Here is a 21,280-nt window from a genome sequence, read left to right on the forward strand (position 1 = left end):
TGGGTCATTGGACATGTTATTCAGTTTATGTACAGACAATAAAAGATGTATTAATAGTTATGTTATCTCCTTATCTCTATGTGACGTTTACAAAAATGGATAATAGGATTTTCCAATAAAGATAAAAGTGAAGCAAAGAAACAAAAAGTGATAATGGTGGGAGTGAAGTTCAAATCAAAGGTCAGTGGAGTTCTGGAAGAAATGGTTGGCTGTGTGACCATTGACACCGCCACTGTTCAACTCCAGATGGGCAGCCAGAGGGACTTTGTAAAGGTTTTTATGAGCCTAAGAACTTATTAACACAAATGGGGAAGGAAGTTGTGATGAAAGGGATGAAGATGTTCTTGAGGAAGTGACATGGGCAAGAAATTCACATTAAAGAAACTTTCAAAGATATTTCATGACATTGAAAACACAAAGGATAAAATATGGGAAGCTGATCCAAACTTGGAAAGGGGGATGACAATTTGCCACAGCATGGAAAAGATGCTCACTCCTTATAGCAAGTTATATGACAAGCAGGTGGTAAGCACTGTTCAAACTACTCGTAAGTTTTGTACAAAGAAATAGAACACTTTAACTGTCAACGTTTTTGTTTTAAATTATGGCATGATAAATATTTGGTTTACTGATTTTTAAATTTCTTTATACATTTATAAACAACAGTAAAAGTTTTTAATATTTTGACTAAAGTTTTTAAAGATCACAAAACAACTGTATTTTTTCCCATTGATAATTAAGATCACTTTGCAGGGGTTAGCCTGCATGGTTATTTTTACAGAACTGCACCATCATGCAAAGTGAGGATTGCCGTATTTTACATGTGTAATCTCATTTACCTCTTGATTTTCTTTCTTTTTTTTCTCCAGCAAAGTTGCTGCCTCGTTTTCAGCACTAGATGGTACTTTAAGCCAAGGTTTGTCTCATTTCTAGTAAACAGAGTGCCACCCTTCCTGAATGGGGGAGGTCCCAAAGGGGATATCCTCGTAGTGTGGGACGGCTGGCTCCAGGGGACCTGTGGCACAACCCTCCTACAGTGTGGTGCTGCCGATAATGATTTGGCATCTCCTTTGGCTGAGTTACAGAGCCGAGTTTCCAGGGCTGAGGATGGTAGTCCCACCTCCCTTCCTTGTCTCTGGCTGTTGTAGGGGAGCCAGAGATCATCTCCCCTGCCACCCACTGCCCTTAGCTCTTAAGTGGGCTCTTTGGCTGGTTCTAGAAACCAAATTCACACCAGGCAGATTAACAGGAGAAAAGCATACAAATTTTATTCATTTTACATGAACATGAGGGTCTTCATAAGAGAATGAAGTCTAAAGAAGTGGCCAAATCAAGATGCTTTTATACTTTTTAGACAAAGAACAATAAATCTGAAAAGAAATGATGGACAAAGGGGATCTGGCTAGAAGTAGTAAATTTCTAGAAGAGTCACAAGGAGATATATGGGGAGATGTAAAACTGGTGGAAGATAAAGTTTATTTGGGTAAAGATATTTATTCAAGTCCATGGCAGCCCTCAGTTCCCAGTCTCTGCTGATAAGGGCTATTTTCTCACCCTGGTATGGGGAGGGTGCCCCTTCCAGAGGAATCTTTATGGCTTTATACATGCAGGAAGAGACAGGTCAGCTAGCCCCCTTTCTGAAGCTACAATTTCTCCAATATTTTCAACTTGAAATAATCAATATACCAGTTTGGCATATCTTGGGATGGCACATCCTTTCCTCCTTCATTGTCCTGTGAAGCAGTGGTCCTTAACCTTTTTGGCACCAGAGACCAGTTTCATGGAAGACAATTTTTCCATGGACCAGGGCAAGAAGCGGGGAGATGGTTTTGGGATGATTCAAGAGCATTATATCTTTTGTGCAATCAAACCTCTCTGCTAATGATAATCTATCTGTATTTGCAGCTGGTCCCCAGCACTAGCATCACTGCCTCAGCTCCACCTCAGATCATCAGGCATTAGATTCTCATAAGGAGCGAGCAACCTAGATCCCTCCCATGTGCCGTTTGCAGTAGGGTTCGAGTTCCTATGAGAATCTAATGCCACTGCTGATCTGACAGGAGGTGGAGCTCAGGTGGTTATGTGAGTGATGGAGAGTGGCTGCAAATACAGATGAAGGTTTGCCTGCAGCTCACCTCCTGCTGTGTGGCTTGGTTCCTAACAGGCCATGGACTGGAACCAGTGGGCCCAGAGGTTGGGGACCGTAGCTGTGAAGGACTCACCCTTCAGACACTTTTGATATTCCTGTGGGTTGAGGTAGAGAGACATGTCTCCTGCCAGGGTATCCAAGATGGTGGAGAAGCTGGTTGTCCAACTTGATCTCACTTTTTCCAGTGTAGAAACCATGAGCTGGAGGAAAATTTTTCTACACATGCTTGGTGCAATGCAGGTTGTGGGGAGAGAAAGTCTAATTCTCTTACCATCTACTTGGTTTTTTCACTTCTCTGCGGCACTGGGAACTATCTCATCCTCATATTTGAGTTCACCTACTCCGAATTTCTTGTGCAAGATAAGAGCCTTATCATTTAGCCACTGTGGATGAAATATTCTACTACTTGTGGCAGAAAGCATTTCCAGATGACATATTTTGTATTGCTCCTCCACTCTTGTTTTCAATTGGATCCTTCTTCTGGTCTCAGGCTTTCAAATATCACAGACCAGTTTTTTTTGTTTTTTTTTAATTTGAAGATCAACATTAGGTTTTTGACTTGTAATTTTTCCCTTAATCTTATGCTGTAGAGGCATTAGGAAAAAAACTACCATCTAAGCACTAAACGCTCACAATAAAGTATAGTTCTTTAAATTAAATACTTTGGGTTTTATGAAAAACTCACTGCTTTGTTCCAACTTTTCCAGTTTTGTTTAGGATCCATAAAAACTTTATAACAGAAACATAAAAGAGTCCATGTTATATATGACAAATAAAAATATTAATACATAAATATTCCTGGCCTCTTTTCTGTTCCCAGACATCTTCCCCTCCCTTTCCAAATTTTCTTTGGACCTATTATGAAATTAGGGTAATAATCAGCGAGGGGAAGAATTTAAGAAGCAGAAGCTAGGAAAAATAGTGAGATTTTTCTCTTTTTTTTCCCCCCTTATTTTTAAAATTTTTTGTAGAGATGGGTCTCAAACTCCTGACCTCAAGCAATCCTTCCACCTTGGCCTCCCAAAGTGCTGGGATTACAGGCATGAGCCACCATACCTGGTGAGAATTTCTTTTAAAAACGTAGAGAATTATCTCTTTCAGTAAAGCTTAGATGGAGGAGAAGGTGGAGAGGCATGCATAGGATTAAAGGAGTTGGGATACAAGGCATATGAGATAAATTGAAAATGATAAAAGATGAGGAAAAAGGAGTTTTAGGAAATTTCATGTACATTGTGTGTTTCTCCTACAGTACCTTCTTGAGAATCTGAAATAGGGATTTAAATCTTTCAATTATTTTTTCCTCCTGGACTTGTATCTCTTATTTCTTAAAAATAAATTTCATTGTGCACATTTACAGTCTACAACATGATGCTTTGGGATACATACAGGCAGTAACAAGGTTACTATAGTGAAACAAATTAGCATATTCATCATCTCACATAGTTTACCACCACCACCACCCGCCCCCCGCCTTTTTTTGTGGCAAGAGCAGCTAAAATCTACTCATTTGGTCTGAATCCCACATACAGAAAAAATGTATTGCTGATGGACTTGTATCTCTTCTAGTGTGATTCTGTGTAGGACCAAATCACAAGGCAGCTGGGCCTTATTAAGGGTTGCATATGACTGCTATGCAAATCAGAGAGACAGAGGCAGTATGGTATAATGGTTAGAGCTTGGGGGGCGGGGTTCTGGAGTAATAAGCCCTTTGTTTGAATCCTGGCCCCAGTCTTTTCCCCAATCCTTTTTCTGTGTGTCCATCAAAAAATTACTTTACTGCTCTGTGCCTCATTTCTCTATCCATGAAAGGGAGATAACAGTACCCAACTCACTGGACTGTTGGAAGGATTATATGACTTAATACATATAAAGTATTTAGGACTGTGCCTGGCTATGGAAAGCTCTCAGTTGTTAGCTAGTAATAAAACAGAAATCTACACATCTCTCACCTGCTTAAACCAAACAAACTAAAAACACCTCTCGTGGCTCACCGTTCCTAAACTTCTTGGCATGGCACCCCCCAAACCTGACTTCGATTGGCCCGGCAGGCTTAGCAGCGGCCTTCCCTCGGATGGCCGGAGTTCCAGCCCACGCGCTCCTGGCGCTTCGCCGCAGCTGGCTCGCGGTGCAGGCTCCCTCCCTCGTTCTCAGCATCCTCCTCTGCGAATACAGACCTTCCCAGGCCCCTCCCAGCGCTCCCGGCTCTTCGAACCTCCACTTGAGCTGTTCTCAGGTTGGGTGTTGTAACTGCCTCTACGATCTGACTCGCCAGCGCGTCCTAGATGCTAAAGTGGACATAAAGGAAAATGCTGTACCTTCTCCCGAAAATACTAAACGGGAGGCTCTGAGGGGAAGGAGACTTGGTCGGCAGGTAATGTCCTTCCACCCTAAGACGCCTTGCCCCGGTGCCCGGCTGGCCACGCCGCCGGGGCGTGGGGCGGAGTTCCTCTGCCAGGACCCCGCAGGCTTCCAGCCTGGCCCCCGGCACCCGCGGTCACGTGACGCCTCCGGCACAGCTGGAGGCGGGTCCCCGCTCACCCTCGGGAGCCCATCGCTGGGGAGGGCGCGGTGCATTGTGGGCAGAGGGGCGGGGGTTGGGAAGATGGCGGCTCCCAGCCTCCTCAACTGGAGGCGGGTTTCTTCCTTCACGGGGCCGGTCCCCCGCGCCCGGCACGGACACCGGGCCGTGGCCATCCGGGAGCTGATGATCATCTTTGGAGGGGGCAACGAGGGCATCGCGGATGAGCTGCACGTCTACAACACCGGTAGGCGCGGCGGCGGCTCGTCGGCCCCGCCTGCGGGAGCCGCGGAGGGGGAGGGGAGGCGAGGCGGCGGCCGCGGCCCTGACAGCTGTCACCGCCCGGTCATTGCTTTCTCTGGCGGCGGGGAGCGCGGCTTGGCAGGACGGCACCCCGGGACCTGCGGGGCAGAACGGACCCCGAGCGGGGCGCCCTGGTCCTCAGGCGGGCGGTCCCAGACGCCCCGGCCCCAGTCCTGCTGGCGGACGTAGCAAGAGAGACACTGTTTCCACCCGCCTGGTCTAGTCCCCCGAAGTCTCCTCAGTCCGAGGTCCCAAGATCCCTCCTCTGTCAAAAAACAAAACCCGTTCCAAACCAAAGCTCCTTCGGGCCTTCCCGTCTTTGCCTGCCTTCCTTCCTTCCTTTCTTTTCCTTAGGAGGAAAAGAATCTAGAGGGGCGAGGAGGGAAAACGAGAGGCCTTCTCATATTTTCACCCCAAATACAGCCCATATCGAGCAGGTAGCGATCGACATTTCCCCCATTGGTAGCCCTCTAAACTGGCGGGGAAGCGTGTGAGACCGGCCTTGTTTCTGCATAGTTGGTGCGTGTGCCGACGCTCAGCCGTGCAGCGCTCTTCTGGACTGGTCCTCGGAAAGAGGAGTGTCATAACTTGAGCACCACTACAAATCTCAAGTGCCTCTGGCCACGGAGCTCTGCCTTTTAATACCTCCGTGGAACAGAAAGGAGACAGGAATTTCATTTTTCCCACTTGTAAATAAACACTCCAGCTGTAACAAGAAATCTCTTTCCTTGTTGTAAGGCTAATTACCGAACTTTGGGTCTACTTCATGACCACTAACTTCTGTTTGACCAAACAGCTCCATCACAGTCATCATATAAAGGTTAACAAAATAGTGGAATCGGAAACTTTTATTTTTTCACCCTCTCCTCCTCCCAGTGCCCCAGAATATGAAGCTAAAAAGTTATCGACAGTTTAACATAGTGTAAAAGCCCTGGCTGTGGAACACATTAGACTTGGTTTGAATCTTGCTCTGCCAGTTGCCCAGGATCAGCGCTAAAGTTACCAAACCTTTTTAAGTCTCAGATTTTTCAGTTGTAAAATGGAGATGATGATATCTGGTAGGATTTTTGTAAAAATTGAGTGATATGCATCAGGGTATTTCAACAGCAGCACTATTGACATTTTGGGCCATGTAATTCTTTGTTGGAGTGGGGGAGAGCTGAGTTTCTCCTTATTGCCCTATACATTGTAAGATGTTTGGCAGCAACCCTGGCCTTTACTCACTAGATGCCAGCTAACCTCCCTCCCATCCCCTGCCTCCTCCTCCCTGCCCGTTGTGACAATTAAAAATGTCACCGGACATTGCCAAATGTCCTCTGGAGGGCATAATCATCCCCAGTTGAAAACCACTGATACCGATGATACGTATAAAGTATATACTCATGATATATGATAACCATTGTTTGCTATAATTGGTTTTAATTTTATTTTGGCAACTAGCTACAAATCAGTGGTTCCTACCAGCTGTTAGAGGAGATATCCCTCCAGGCTGTGCTGCCCATGGATTTGTCTGTGATGGTACCAGAATTTTAGTATTTGGGGGAATGGTTGAATATGGAAGATACAGCAATGAGTTATATGAATTACAAGTAAGTGTATTTAAATTTTATTATTTCAACCTGAGGCTTTAATAATGATATTGCTCATAATTCTTCAAAAGATTACAAAATATTTCATTAGCATAGGTAAAATAGCATGAGCTTCACATTTTATAGCTTCAAAGAAAATGTTTCCATTTTCTTCATTTAAAAGCCAAAGTTTCTAATGGGAGTCTTTTTCCCCTACCCGGTAACATTTGTAACATTAGGATATCTGTTACTTAGCATCAATTGTACATGTTATATGTTTAGTTTTTTGTGTCCTAGTGCAGTAGTTCTTCAGCTTTAGCTTGCAACAGAAGCAGTTGGAGGACTTGTGAAAAGAGTGCTGGGGCCTGCTGTCAGAGTTTCTGAGTCAGTATTGTCTGCAGTGGGGACATGAGCATTTGCATTTCTACCAAGTTCCCAGCTGATGCTGCTGGTTCCCAGACTATACTTTGAAAACCACTGCTTTAGTGTATAGAAATTGTTGCCCTCATGCTAATAATTACTTGCCCCCCCCCCCGCCCCCCGCTGGCAATACCTACAAAAGAAGTATAACAGTTTCATATAACCTTTCTAAATTTGACTCGTATTAAACCAGACTCATATCCCTAGTTGACTCTTCTTCCTGATTGGTGCATATTTCCCCAGGGCAGAGATCATGAGGGTATCTGCTAACTGGCAGATGTGGATGTGTTACACCTATTTACAAGCAACTCATTTCAAAAATAGTTTCAGCTAAAGAAAACATCCATGGCTAGAGAGTAAGTTTTAGAGATTGATTTGTTAAATGAGTTTTATGTTTATTTAAAGGTTAACATATTTGGCATTCATGAATTAACTAATTTCAGAAAGAGAATATATTAATTACATTTAATATTAAAATTATGTATGATACTTAATTTTTCATTTGGACAATACTTTAAAACTGTTAGCATTTATTATTATAAGCTTAGTCTGCCATTGTTGAAATCTATGAGTATAGAAGACTAACCTGAATTTCTAATGGAACATATATTTCAATTCCAGAAGTTAGTTGCTTACTTGTCATTTGTCCCCAGAGTTGTTTATTAGAACCTTCTGATAGGATTCAGATTAAAATATACTGATATGATATTCAATTATTGACAATACAGGAATGTTTTCCTGATCTTGTCTGAGTATATTTATGTTCTTTTTTAGGCAAGTCGTTGGTTATGGAAAAAAGTGAAGCCCCATCCCCCTTGTTCTGGTTTACCTCCTTGTCCTCGTCTGGGTCATAGCTTCTCTTTATATGGTAACAAATGCTATCTGTTTGGTGGCTTGGCAAATGAAAGTGAAGATTCAAACAATAATGTTCCCAGGTATGCTAACTTTTTCAGACCGAATCCTTATCTTATGATTTAGATTAGAAACATTTTATTTCTTCCATCTTTAGTTATTAAAAGAGATGAAGCATAGCCTTCTTCATTTAAACCTAACAATGAACATATTTGTGTGTGTTTGTGTTTTCCTTAGTCTCTAGAGTAGACTATTTTCAAAACTATGCCTTTTCTAATTAGATATCAATATTAAATTCATATTAATATAACTGCTTGTATCAATATATTTGCATATATTGAGCCATAAGGTATTTTAGCTAAGTCATAAATGGCAATGAAAAGTAACAGATGAATTTTTTTTTTTTTTTGAGACAGAGTCTTGCTTTGTTGCCCAAGCTAGAGTGCAGTGGCACCATCATAACTCACTGCAGCCTCAAACTCCTGAGCTCATGCATACTCCTGCCTCATCCTCCAGGGTAGCTGGGACTACAGGCATGCACCACCACACCTGGCTAATTTTTCTATTTTTTGTAGATATGGGGTCTTGCTCTTGCTCAGGCTGTTCTTGAACTCTTGAGCTTAAGTGATCCTCCCGCCTCAGTCTCCTAGAGTGTTTGAATTACAGTTGTTAGCCACCAGATGGATTTTGTTGTTAGCCACCGGCCAACAGATGGATTTTTTAAAATTAGGTTTCTCTGGGAATTTGGTGACAAAAATCTGACTATAAAATGAAGACTATCATTTCCACGCTTTGTACAAGAAGCTGTTAGAGTATTTTACATTACCAAATATTTTTAGAATAAATTCCTTCCTCCTTTTTCCAAACAGAATTAACCCACTACGTGTTTTCTTCACATAGTGGATTTTTTGTTTGTTTATTTTTATTTTTATTTTGAGTTCTAATAAACCTTTACAAAACAACCATTAGGCAGATTTGATTCACAGGGTGTAGTTTGCTGACACAGGTTATAGATAATGGGGATATCTACATTGCTGACCCCTATTATAGATAATATTGGTTTTGTTTGCAAAGAACCCCTCATTCCTTTGGGGAATTGTCCTGTGCAGTTATTTTTTTAAAATAAATTTTAGTGTGTATATTTAAAGTATATAGGATGATGTCATAAGATACATATGTAGTAAAATAGTTACTGTAGTGGTAACATAGCCATCATTTCACATAGTTACTTATTCCTACCCCAATTCCCTATGAGCAGCTACAGTCTACTCTTTTAATAAAAATCCTGAATACAGTGCACTGTTATTAACTATAGTCCTCATGTTGCACATTAGATCTTTCAATTTGTTTATACTACTTACTTGCTACTTTGCATCCTTTGACCTACATTTCTCTCCCTCCACCCCAACCCTGGTAACCACTGTTTTATTCTCTATTTCTATATAATATTCACATAGTGTTTTGATCACATTGTGATTATAGCACTCAGGCTTTGGAGATTTGGAGTCCAAAGTGCTGTTTTCTGATTCAAGGCTTACCATGTTTATCCTTTAAAGCAAGTTATCTAAGCCTGTTTCCTTCACTTTGAAATGGGAGTGGTTAAATATCTATCTTACAGCATCATTGTGATAGTAAGATCATTGGTATAATTTTTAAAGGACTTTCAAGTTGCTATAGCATATATAAAACATCATAGAAAATTTGGAAACTGGAGAAAGGGAAAAAAAAATTATCCCACCACAGTAATTCAGATACTTTTGCTTTTAGCATGTGTATTTTTAAAATGTTCCAATTAAAGAGGTTTTTAAAATAATACTTGTAAAAATTCAAGAAATTAGAAAGTATACAATGTTTTTACAACATCACTGTCCCCCATCATAGGCAAATACACATAATTCAATTTGATGTGCATCTTTTGGGACCTTTCTGATGTAACATATTGCATTTGTCAGCTTTTGTTAGGTTATTGTGTGTAATGGGACAAGTTTCTCAAGGTTATGCTGCTTGAGGGGGCAAGTATGTTCATACGAATGCCTTTTTTTTCAAAGCTAGTTCTGGTCACATTCCATTGGTCAAAGCAAGCCATATGGCCAAGGACAGAGTCATTCATTGCTCCAGAGATACATACTCTTCTTACTGTGAGAGAAAAGTTGGAAACTTTCATCCGATCCTCCACACAAACATATCTATTTTCTTTTCTTTCTTTTTTTTTTTTTGAGACAGAATTTCACTCTGTCACCTGGGGCTAGGGTACCATGGCATCAGCCTAGCTCACAGCAACCTCAAACTCCTGGGCTCAAGCGATCCTACTGCCTCAGCCTCCCGAGTAGCTGGGACTACAGGCATGCACCACCATGCCCGGCTAATTTTCTCTCTATATATTTTTAGTTGTTTGGCTAATTTCTTTCTATTTTTAGTAGAGACAGGGTCTCGCTCTTGCTCAGGCCGGTCTCGAACTCCTGACCTCGAGGGATCCTCCCGTCTCAGCCTCCCTCTCCTAGGATTACAGGCGTGAACCACCATGCTCAGCCCCATTAACTACGCTTATTGGACATTTACAGTGTCCTTTCTGAAATTGCCTGTTCATGTCCTTGTTCATTTTTCTTTTATAAAAAATAGAAGTATAAATTATATATCATAAAATTCCTTTTTATATGTATAAATTCAGTGATTTTTTTAGTAACTTTACATTGTTGTGCAACCCATCACCACAATCCAGTTTTAGAACATTTCCGTCACTCCAAAAAGAAACTTTTTGTCCATTTGTAGTCAGTCTGCATTTCCATCCTGATCCCCAGGCAACCACTAATCTACTTTCTATCTCCATAGATTAGCTCCTTCTGGACATTTCATATAAAAGTGGTCTTGGCCGGGCGCGGTGGCTCACGCCTGTAATCCTAGCACTCTGGGAGGCCGAGGTGGGCGGATCGTTTGAGCTCAGGAGTTCGAGACCAGCCTGAGCAAGAGCGAGACCCCACCTCTACTAAAAATAGAAAGAAATTATATGGACAGCTAAAAATATATATAGAAAAAATTAGCCGGGCATGGTAGCGCATGCCTGTAGTCCCAGCTACTCGGGAGGCTGAGACAGGAGGATCGCTTGAGCTCAGGAGTTTGAGGTTGCTGTGAGCTAGGCTGACGCCACGGCACTCACTCTAGCCTGGGCAACAGAGTGAGACTCTGTCTCAAAAAAAAATAAAAATAAAAATAAAAAAAAATAAAAAAATAAAAAAAAATAAAAGTGATCTTTTGCATCTGGCTTCTTCCACTTAGCATGTTTTTGAAGTTCATACGTGTTGTAGCATATATCAGATATTTCTTCCTTTTTATTGCTAAAAATATTCATAGTATGGATATACCACATTTTGTTTATTCATTCATCTGTTGATGGACATTTGGATTATTTTCAGTTTTTGGCTTTTATAAATAAAACTGCTGTGAACATTTGTATACAAGTCTTTGGACATGTTTTCATGTCTTTTTTTTTTTTTTTTTTTTTTGTTGAGACAGAGTCTCACTTTGTTGCCCAGGCTAGAGTGAGTGCCGTGGCGTCAGCTTAGCTCACAGCAACCTCAGACTCCTCGGCTTAAGCGATCCTACTGCCTCAGCCTCCCGAGTAGCTGGGACTACAGGCATGCGCCACCATGCCCGGCTAATTTTTTCTATATAGATTTTTAGTTGTCCATATAATGTCTTTCTATTTTTAGTAGAGATGGGGTCTCGCTCAGGCTGGTCTCGAACTCCTGACCTTGAGCGATCCACCCGCCTCGGCCTCCCAGAGTGCTAGGATTACAGGCGTGAGCCACCACGCCCGGCCATGTTTTCATGTCTTGTTTAGCTAGTTAGCAGTGTAACTGTTTGGTTATATGGTAAATTTATGTTTAACTTCTCAAGAAACTACCAAACTGTTTTCCAAAGTGACTATACCGTTTTACATTCCTACCAGCAATGTATGAGAGTTTTAATTTCTCCACATCCTGGCCAATGATTGGTATTGTCTGTCTTTTTGAGTGTAGCCATCCTAGTGAGTGTAAACTGGTATCTCATTGTGGTTTTAATTTGTGTTTCCCTATCTTTGGTGAAATTTCTATTCAAATCTCGTGTCCATTTTAAAATTGTTTTCTTATTACTGAGTTATAATAGTTTTTTATATATTTATATATTCTGGGTATAAGTTTGTGTTTTACTTCTTAATCAGAAATGATTTGCAAATGCTTTCTTCCAGTCTGTGACTTGTCTTTTTATTTTCTTAACGTTATCTTTTGAAGTGTGAAAGTTTTTAATTTTCATAAGTATAATTTATCAATTTTTTCTTTTATGGATCATGCTTTTAGTGCCATGTTTAAGAACTCTTTGCCTAACTCAAGGTGAAGATTTTTTTCTCTGTTTTCTTCCAAAAGCTTTATAGTTTTTGCTCTTATATTTATATCTGTGGTTCATTTTGAGTTAATTTTTGTATATGGGGTAAAACAAGTGTTTATCTTTTTATGTGTGGATATGCAGATGTCCCAACACAATTGATCTTCATTGAATTCTGTTGACGTCTTTGTTGAAAATCAATTGACCATAAATGTTAGGGTTTATTTCTGGACTCTCAATTCTATCTAATCTATTGTTCTTAAACAACAAAATAAAGTGCTAATAATTTTATTTCGGTGAGTAACTCTTAAAAGACTCACCCAGTTTAGGTAAGAAAATGAACTGGTACATCTCCATTCACAATCATGAGGTGAAGTCTCAATATTTTCCCACTTATGTGGAACCCATCCACCAAAAATGTACATCCTGAACAACAACAAAAAAAACAAGAATATGAAGTAGCTGATTTAATTTTACTTTTTGGATTTGAAATGCTAAGAAGAGTAGGCTTAAATTTCTTATTTGTTGGCTCAAAGTTTCAGAACTATTCACTCACTTATCACTGTCAAGGTAATGGGAATAAGAAGATGAATAAAATAGTCTTCTTTTAAGAATTTACAATTTTATAAAGCAATAGATAATCAAAGGGTTACTCCCATGTCTGATGCCTCAACTGAGATGGCCTTAGGACAGACTCAACTGGCTCTGTACCCTATGTGACTACATACGGCCTCTCCAGAGGGTGGTTTTGTGGGAGTTGAATTTCTTACATGGTGGTTCAGAATTTCAGGAGTGTTCTAGTGAAGCAGTATCGGCCTTCTATGACCCAGCCTCAGAAGTCACATAGTGTCATTTCACCATACACCATTAATTGAAGCAATCACAGACCAGCCCAAAATCTGGGGAAGGAGACATAGACCCAACCTCCTGATAGGAAGAGTGTCAGTGGATTTGCTGCTATGTTTTAAAACCACCATGGTTGTCATTGATAAGTGTGTTGGATTAATGATGGCAGGATTTTTTTTTTAATCTCTTCTGTTTACTATTAATCCCCAGAACAGTGCCTGGTACACAGTAGTGTTTGATAAGTATGTGTTGAATGAATGAGGTCTGGGGTTTCTCTTTCCTAATGCCTTTCTGTATTATATGAATTTTTCACAGTGAGCACACATTATCTTTAAAAATAGAAACAAAATGCAAGTAAAGGGTATATATTATCTGAATGTTTTAATTTCTTTCATGATATCCTAGATATTTAAATGATTTCTATGAGTTGGAGCTACAGCATGGTTCAGGTGTTGTGGGTTGGAGCATTCCCGTGACTAAAGGGGTTGTGCCTTCTCCAAGAGAATCCCACACAGCTGTTATATATTGCAAAAAAGATTCTGGAAGTCCTAAGATGTATGTTTTTGGCGGAATGTGTGGTGCTCGCCTGGATGACCTATGGCAACTTGACTTAGGTAAGCTTAACTTGATTCAGGCTCAGGAACTGGTTATGACTAATAAGGCAAATTAAAAAAATGCTCTGAAAAATATTTTTGATTGTAATATTTATTTAGTTGTACTTAGATTTATAACCAGCACTTGTAGCCATAGGGGCCCCTTAGATGTGTTGTGAATAGTTGCTGATAAATACAGAACAAATGAATAATTAATTTATAACAGTAACTCTCCTGTGTTTCCTATAAGTAGGGTTACCATATATTTTAGTTTGCCTGGGTTAGTCCTGGTTTATGCTTATTGTCCCATGTAATTGTCAATATTACAGTACCTTTGCACATTGAAAAGTGTCCTGTTGGGGATGATAACTTCATAAGGTTATGCTATCTATAGGAAATGTATCATTACCAATATATTATTGCTGGTCAGTAAAATACCTGTAGATGATTCTTTCTAAAGGGATCCTAGGAATGAATGATTGGAGGGTAGCGTGCACCTCTCACCTTTGACTATCTTCTACACAATGTGCTCTTATTTAACACATTAACTGCCATGTGAATTTTATTTAACTCATGCTAGTTTTGAGCCTGGGCCTCATGACGCATATCTAACTCACATGTCTCTTCACCTTGGGAGCCATAAGAGCTAATTTTCAGGTTGCATGTAACTCATGCACAGAAAACAATAAAAAATAACAAATTTTTCATTAAATTAAGAAGAATCATTTTGTTTTTGAAATTTTTATTCTATTTTCATAATAAAACACGATGGCCCCAAGGAAAAATTTTTTTCTAGTGTGGCAGTCAATGTATTAAAATGGTAAGATCCCAGCCAGGTGCAGTTGCTCATGCCTGTAATCCTAGCACTCTGGGAGGCCGAGGCAGGAGGATTGCTTGAACTCAGGAGTTCCAGACCAGCCTGAGCAAGAGCAAGATCCCATATTTACTAAAAATAGAAAAATTAGCCAGGCATGGTAGCGTGTGCCTTGTAGTCCCAGCTACTTGGGAGGATTGCTTGAGCCAGGAGTTCGAGGTTGCAGTGAGCTATGATCACGCCACTATACTCTAACCAGGGCGACAGAGCGAGACTCTGTCTCAAAATAAATAAATAGATAGATAGATAGATAGATAGATAGTAAAATCCCTAATATTGTTCTTAATTCAAAATTAGTGGCACCTTAAGTGCACTTCTCCATTAGAAATAAAGTCATCTCTAAGTATTCATGGAGGATTGGTTCCAGAACCTCCCCTCAGTACCAAAATCCATGGATGCTCAAGTCCCTAATATAAAATAGCATAGTTATTTGCACATCCTCCTGTATTCTTTAAACCATGTCTAGATTACTTACAATAGCTAATACAATGTAAATACCATGTAAATGGTTGTTATACTGTATTGTTTAGGGAATGATGACAGGAAAAAAAGTCTGTACATGTCCAGTACAGACTCGATTTTTTTTTCCTGAATATTTTCGATCCATGGTAGGTTGAATCTACAGACAAGGGAACCACCAATACAGAGAGTTAACTGTACCAATATTCAAGTGTAAGTAGATTTCTGATTGGCAATTTATGTCAGCTGGAAATATTTATTTTAAGATGAAGTTCAAATAACTGTTAAAATATTTTTCCTTCATTTTGACAAGTCTTTGATTTATTTTTAAAAATTATGAAGTTATAATTTGCTGTTGTTAAATTGCTAATATGATTATTTTTACTTTTAGAAACCATGTCATGGTCAAAACCAGAAACCAAAGGGACAGTGCCACTTCCACGAAGCCTTCATACGGCTAGTCTTATAGGAAACAAGTATGGTATTTTTTGTATTTTGCTTTTGCTTTTTGAAAACCAACTTGAGAGAGATGCACACAAAGAAAAGTCATGCTACTAGTTTCTTGGGAATAGATTATTAAACTTAACAAAGTTTGGTTGTGCTTATTGAAGCTAAAATATGTGTCTACGGAAGCTAAAATACTTAGTGTGCCATTTTCACACTATCTTTTTACTTTACCTTCCTCACAATACTAGTTTCTTGGAAATATATTATTAAACTTAGCAAAGTTTGTGCTTACTAAAGCTAAAATAATTTGTCTATGAAAGCTAAAATACTTAGTGTGCCATTTTCCTTTCATACTATCTCTTTTACTTCTTTACATTCCTCACAATGCCTTGTACAAAGTAGGCATTACATAAATGTAAGGCACGGTGTTGTCAAACTGATCTGTCGTCTGTCAACAGGTTTGGCATACCCACCTCACTGTTTCTTTCTACATATATTTGATAGTGCTTGATTTGTATCAGGCACATACTTGTAATGATTACACTTTAGATGGCAATATAGAGTTATGGTTAGAGTACAGACTCTGTAACCAGATAACTTGGATTCAGGTCTCAGCTTTGGTGCTTGTCCTATATGACCTGGGGCAAGTAAACTTAATTTTTCTGTACCTCAGTTTTCTCAAGTATACAGTGGGGATTAAAGTAAAACATTACAAAGTTGTAATGAAGAGTAAATGGATTAGTACATATAAAATGCTTAGAACAGTTCCCGGTACATACAGAGTACACCATAAAGGTTAGCAACTACTACCATCAACAAATTCCCTTATTTGTGCAACACTTTGCCACAATTAGGAGTACTGTTTAAGTAGAATTTAATGAAGTATTTACTAGTGTAGGGATTTAACCTTAAATGTAATGTTTTAGGAAACTATGATTGTAATTTAGAACCTCATTAGTTCTTTCTTAAAAGTATCCTCAAAACCAAACAGAATAGTCTTTACGTTTAAACAGAATCTTATACATTTTTTTGTGTGACAGCAGAACCCTTTTATAAAATGAAATTTTCCACTGGAACCCCAATATAAAAAATAGATTTTAAAAAAAGAGCTCTGGTTGGCATGAGGTCACATGGGCCCTAAGCTCTGCCTGATGAGCCTTTCTCCTCCAGCAGCCATTAGGCTTGTCTTAAGAACTTCTAGGGGATTGCTTGAGCCCAGGAGTTTGAGGTTGCATTGAGCTATGATGATGCCACTGAACTCTAGCCCAGGTAACAGAGCGAGACCCTGGCACCAAAAAAATAAAAATAAAAATAAAAGAACTAGGGCACTAGGGCCCTGAGAAACACAGTTTAAAGTTTTTAAAAGTGATATCAGTGACCAAAGTTATATGAAATTTAATCCTCTTTGGTTGCTATGTGCATACAATTCTATATTTGGCTTTGGATATCATAGATCATTTGGGTATATTTCTGACTAGGTACTCTTAGTATATTATAGACAGTTTTGATTTTCAAATGTATTGTAATTGAATTATTCCTCACTTTAAGTAACTTGCCAGAGAGAAATAATTTTGATTATCTATTGCTTTATAAAATTGTAAATTCTTAAAAGAAGACTGTTTTATTTATCTTCTTATTCCTATTACCGTGACAGTGATGAGTGAATAGTTCTGAAGATTTGAGTCAACAAATAAGAAATTTAAGCCTACTCTTCTTAGCATTTCAAATCCAAAAAGTAAAATTAAATCAGCTACTTTATGTTCTTGTTTTTTTGTTGTTGTTCAGGATGTACATTTTTGGTGGATGGGTTCCACATAAGGGGGAAAATATTGAGACTTCATCTCATGATTGTGAATGGAGATGTACCAGTTCATTTTCTTACCTAAACCTGGGTGAGTCTTTTAAGAGTTACTCATTGAAATAAAATTATTAGCAAAAAAACCTTTATTTTGTTGTTTAAGAGCAATAGATTAGTCATGGATATTTCTGTCTTTTTAGATACAGCAGAATGGACCACGCTAGTATCAGATTCTCAGGAAGATAAAAAAAATTCAAGACCAAGACCAAGAGCTGGACACTGTGCTGTTGCAATTGGCACACGTTTGTATTTTTGGAGTGGAAGAGATGGTTACAAAAAAGCACTGAATAGTCAAGTTTGCTGCAAGGATCTTTGGTATCTTGATACTGGTAGGTAAGAGTATTTAACAAATAAAACTGTTTTTTTTTTTTTCTTTTAGGTAAATCCTCAAATAATGTCTGTCTTTTGAGACTTATAGTAAATGCCACTGCCTGTCTTTCCCATAATTAAAAATGAATGGAAGAAATGATATATGTAGATACTCCCCACTCCAGAAGAGTATATTAATTCCCTTCTCCTTGAGTGTAGACTGGATTTAGTGTAGACTGCAAACAGTAGAATATGGAAAAGGAAAAATAGTAGCCTTACAGTCGAGAAACCTGGCAAGAACCACCTTAATCAAGTGATCAAGGTTAATGTCACTAGTGATGCCATGTTGATATCATTTATCCCCCTGATATCATGTAATAAGTCCGTACTTCACTTCTGTGGTACTCTTCTCAAAAATCCATAACCCCAGTTTAATCATGAGAAAATATCATACAAACCCACATGGAGGGACATTCTAGATATTATACAGAATATGTGAGCAGTACTCTTCAAAAATTTCAAAGTGATGAAAAACAAGAAAAAACTAAGAAATAATCACAAATTAGAGGAGACTAAGGGGACATGAAGACTAAATGCAATGTGGATTCTGGATTAGATACTAGAAAAAAAATAACCATTAATTAAAAACTGGTGAAATCTGAGTAGTCTGTAGTTTAGTTAATAGTATTGTACCAATGGTAATTTCTTAGTTTTAATGAATTAGTTAATGTTGGGGGGAAGCTGGGGAAGAGAGAAAGCTAGGGTTATGTATTATGGCAGCACTGTACTGTCTTTGCAACTTTTCTGCAAATCTGAAATTATTCCAAAATAAAAAGTTTTTTTTTAAAAAGTACTAGAGCGCCAGAAATTTTTTAATGTGAAATTCACACCCATTTTCAATAAATATTTATTGATTGACAACTGTGTAGCAGGAATTGTTCTAAATGCTGAGAATATAGCAATGAACAAGACTGATAATGTCCCTACTCTCAAGGAACTTACATTCTGAGAGGGCAGGGAGATAACAAGCAGTAATCAAACAAACGAACAAAATAAGTTGAGTTTCTGGTAAGCACGTGAAGACGTGAGATAGTGATGGGAGGTACTGGGAATGGGGGGTGGTGGCTGCTTCAGAGTAGGTAGTCAGAAAAGGCCTCTGTGATGAAGTGACATATGGGATATGATCCAAATGGTGAGCAGGAGCTACCCATGTAAAAGACTGGGGAAACCACTGCAGGAAGAGCAAACAAGTACGAGTATTTGCTGAGATGGGAATACTTGGCATGTTTGGGAGCAGATTTGAGCTGAGTAAACAAAGAGGAGAGTGTAGGAATGCAGGTTAGAGAGGTGACCGCAAGTCAGATCATGAGGGCCTTGAACATCATGGTAGAGTTTAAATTAGTATTATTATTTTTTTTTGAGACAGAGTCTCACTCTGTTACCCCGGCTAGAGTGCCGTGGCATCAGCCTAGCTCACAGCAACCTCAAACTCCTGGGCTCAGGCTATCCTCCTGCATCAGCCTCCCGAGTAGCTGGGACTACAGGCATGCGCCACCATGCCTGGCTAATTTTTTCTACATATTTTTAGTTGTCCAGCTAATTTCTTTCTATTTTTTTAGTAGAGACGGGGTCTCACTCTTGCTCAGGCTGGTCTCGAACTCCTGAGCTCAAACGATCCTCCTGCCTTGGCCTCTCAGAATGCTAGGATTATAGGCGTGAGCCACCATGCTCAGCCGAGTTTAAATTATTTTTAAAGTACAGTAGTAAGTTATGTGTAAGTTTGAAGGAGAGATGTTACATGATCTGATGTACTTTTGGAATGGTCACTGGCAGTTGTGTGGAAAATAAATTGTATACAGGTAGTCAAGTTAGAGGCTCTTGCAGTAGTAAGAGAAGTGTCTTAGACTACAGTGGTGACAATGGAGAAGAGGGGGAATGGGTAAATTCAGGATATATTTTGGAGTTCTTGTTGGCAGAACTGGCTGGTAAATTGAGTGTGGCAGGGGACAGAAAGGGAAGAAAAGAGAGTGAAATTTTTAGCATGAATAATTTACTGAGATGGGGAAGACTAAGGGAAAACAGCCTTGTGGAGAGAATTAAGAGTTCCATTTACACCATACTAAGTTTGAAATAAGATCAAGTAGGCAGTTGAATGAATAAACAAATCTGGAGGCCAGTAGAGAAATTAGATCTGGAGATGTAATATGTGATGTTATATGAGAAAAGCAGATTATAAAACATACCTATGACTCTAGTTTTTTTTTAAGTTATAAATAGAAAAGTTGGAAGGTACATACCAAAGTATTATCTCAGAGCTGAGATTAGATATTTTCTTCAAAGCTTTTCTCTCTTTCCTTACCTGTATTTTCTACAGTAGCATGTATTACTTTTATAAAGTAAAAATAGTTTAATATTAAAATTAAGGCCAGGCATAGTGGCTCATGCCTGTAATTCCAGCACTTTGGGGAGGCTGAGGCGGGAGGATCGCTTGAGGCCAGGAGTTTGAGACCACCGTGGGCAACATAGTGAGACCTCTACAAAAAATAAGAAAATTAGCCAAGTGTGGTGGTATGACCTGTAGTCCCAGCTACTCGGGAAGTTAAGGCAGGCGGATTGCTTGAGCCCAGGAGTTTGAGGCTGCAGTGAGCTCTGATCACACCACTACACTTTAGCCAGCGCAAAAGAGTGAGACCCTATCTCAGTTTAAAAAAATGTAAAAAAAAAAAAAAAAAAAAAAATGTATAAAATAAAATTAAGATAGGTGAAAGAAATAATGGAACAATTAAGTTAGAGACTAAATGCTTTCTGTGGAAGAAGCACATATTAGCAAGTGGGAAAGAAATATAGAAAATTCAACTTACTGATTCATCTTTGAAATTGGAAATTATTAACTGAAGTCTGAGGATAAGCTTCAGTTCTCTGAAATTGGATGAAAAATGTATATGAGTGAATTTTTCTTTGTAGGAATTATATCACTTTAACCGGGTTCTCTAAAGAGTCTGTGACTTAAAAGGGTAAAAAACTATTGGACCTGAATGGCCAGTTTTTCCATGAACATTTTCATAAAAGGCTTCAGACACCAATATCCATCTAAAAGTAATAGTGGCCACTATGCGTAAGGGCAAAAGTTAGATAAGTTAGCATCAATTTTGAGGGGAGGCAGAGGCTCTTCATTTTGCCTTTTTTTCACTTTTAGTTAAACTTTGTGCATTTCGTAGCATTTAAAAGAATAACAGAATTCTATGAGGCTTTTAATGAAAGATAGCAGTCCTTTGTTTTCTTGCTTTGTAAGCATCTGTTCTTAACTCTGTTAAATGATTCTTTGGGTATTTATTTCTATATCCGTATATCACATGCCTATATTGTTATTTGGATTTTTTTTTCCAATTTAGGCATATTATGCTCACTTTCTACTCTGAAAGTTAAGGATTTAGCTCTTCTTCCTACCTTTCTTTACCTGTTTCCCATATACCTTCCCTACCCACCATTCTCTCAATATGATTATACCATAATTTCATTAGATGGGTATTCAGTGTTTACATTATGACTATATAAATACTATTCACAATTGAACCTTCCTTCCACAATTTTTTATTTACCATGGAGTAATAATTGTCAATTTTATTTATTTGTTTTAGATCTGTATGTATTTACGACTAATTGAGTCCATACACTATTTGTTTAAATCTTTTCTGATATGGTTAGAAGCATCAGATACTCTGTCA

At 38.9% G+C, this 21,280-nt stretch overlaps 1 protein-coding gene across 1 annotated transcript in view; it reads left to right on the top strand.

The window, feature by feature from the left end:
• Positions 1-4,721: 4,721 nt before the first annotated feature.
• Positions 4,722-21,280, top strand: part of HCFC2 (host cell factor C2) — a 34,495-nt gene continuing 17,936 nt past the window's right edge. The window contains exons 1-7 of the mRNA XM_069489676.1: positions 4,722-4,914; positions 6,411-6,559; positions 7,733-7,893; positions 13,421-13,629; positions 15,333-15,417; positions 17,174-17,280; positions 17,387-17,575. Of these exons, the coding sequence (XP_069345777.1) occupies positions 4,752-4,914; positions 6,411-6,559; positions 7,733-7,893; positions 13,421-13,629; positions 15,333-15,417; positions 17,174-17,280; positions 17,387-17,575 (1,063 nt within the window). The 5' untranslated portion in view covers positions 4,722-4,751. The remainder of the gene's footprint in view (positions 4,915-6,410; positions 6,560-7,732; positions 7,894-13,420; positions 13,630-15,332; positions 15,418-17,173; positions 17,281-17,386; positions 17,576-21,280) is intronic.

The sequence above is a fragment of the Eulemur rufifrons genome, chromosome 16 (assembly GCF_041146395.1).
Source record: "Eulemur rufifrons isolate Redbay chromosome 16, OSU_ERuf_1, whole genome shotgun sequence".
Lineage (NCBI taxonomy): Eukaryota > Metazoa > Chordata > Mammalia > Primates > Lemuridae > Eulemur > Eulemur rufifrons.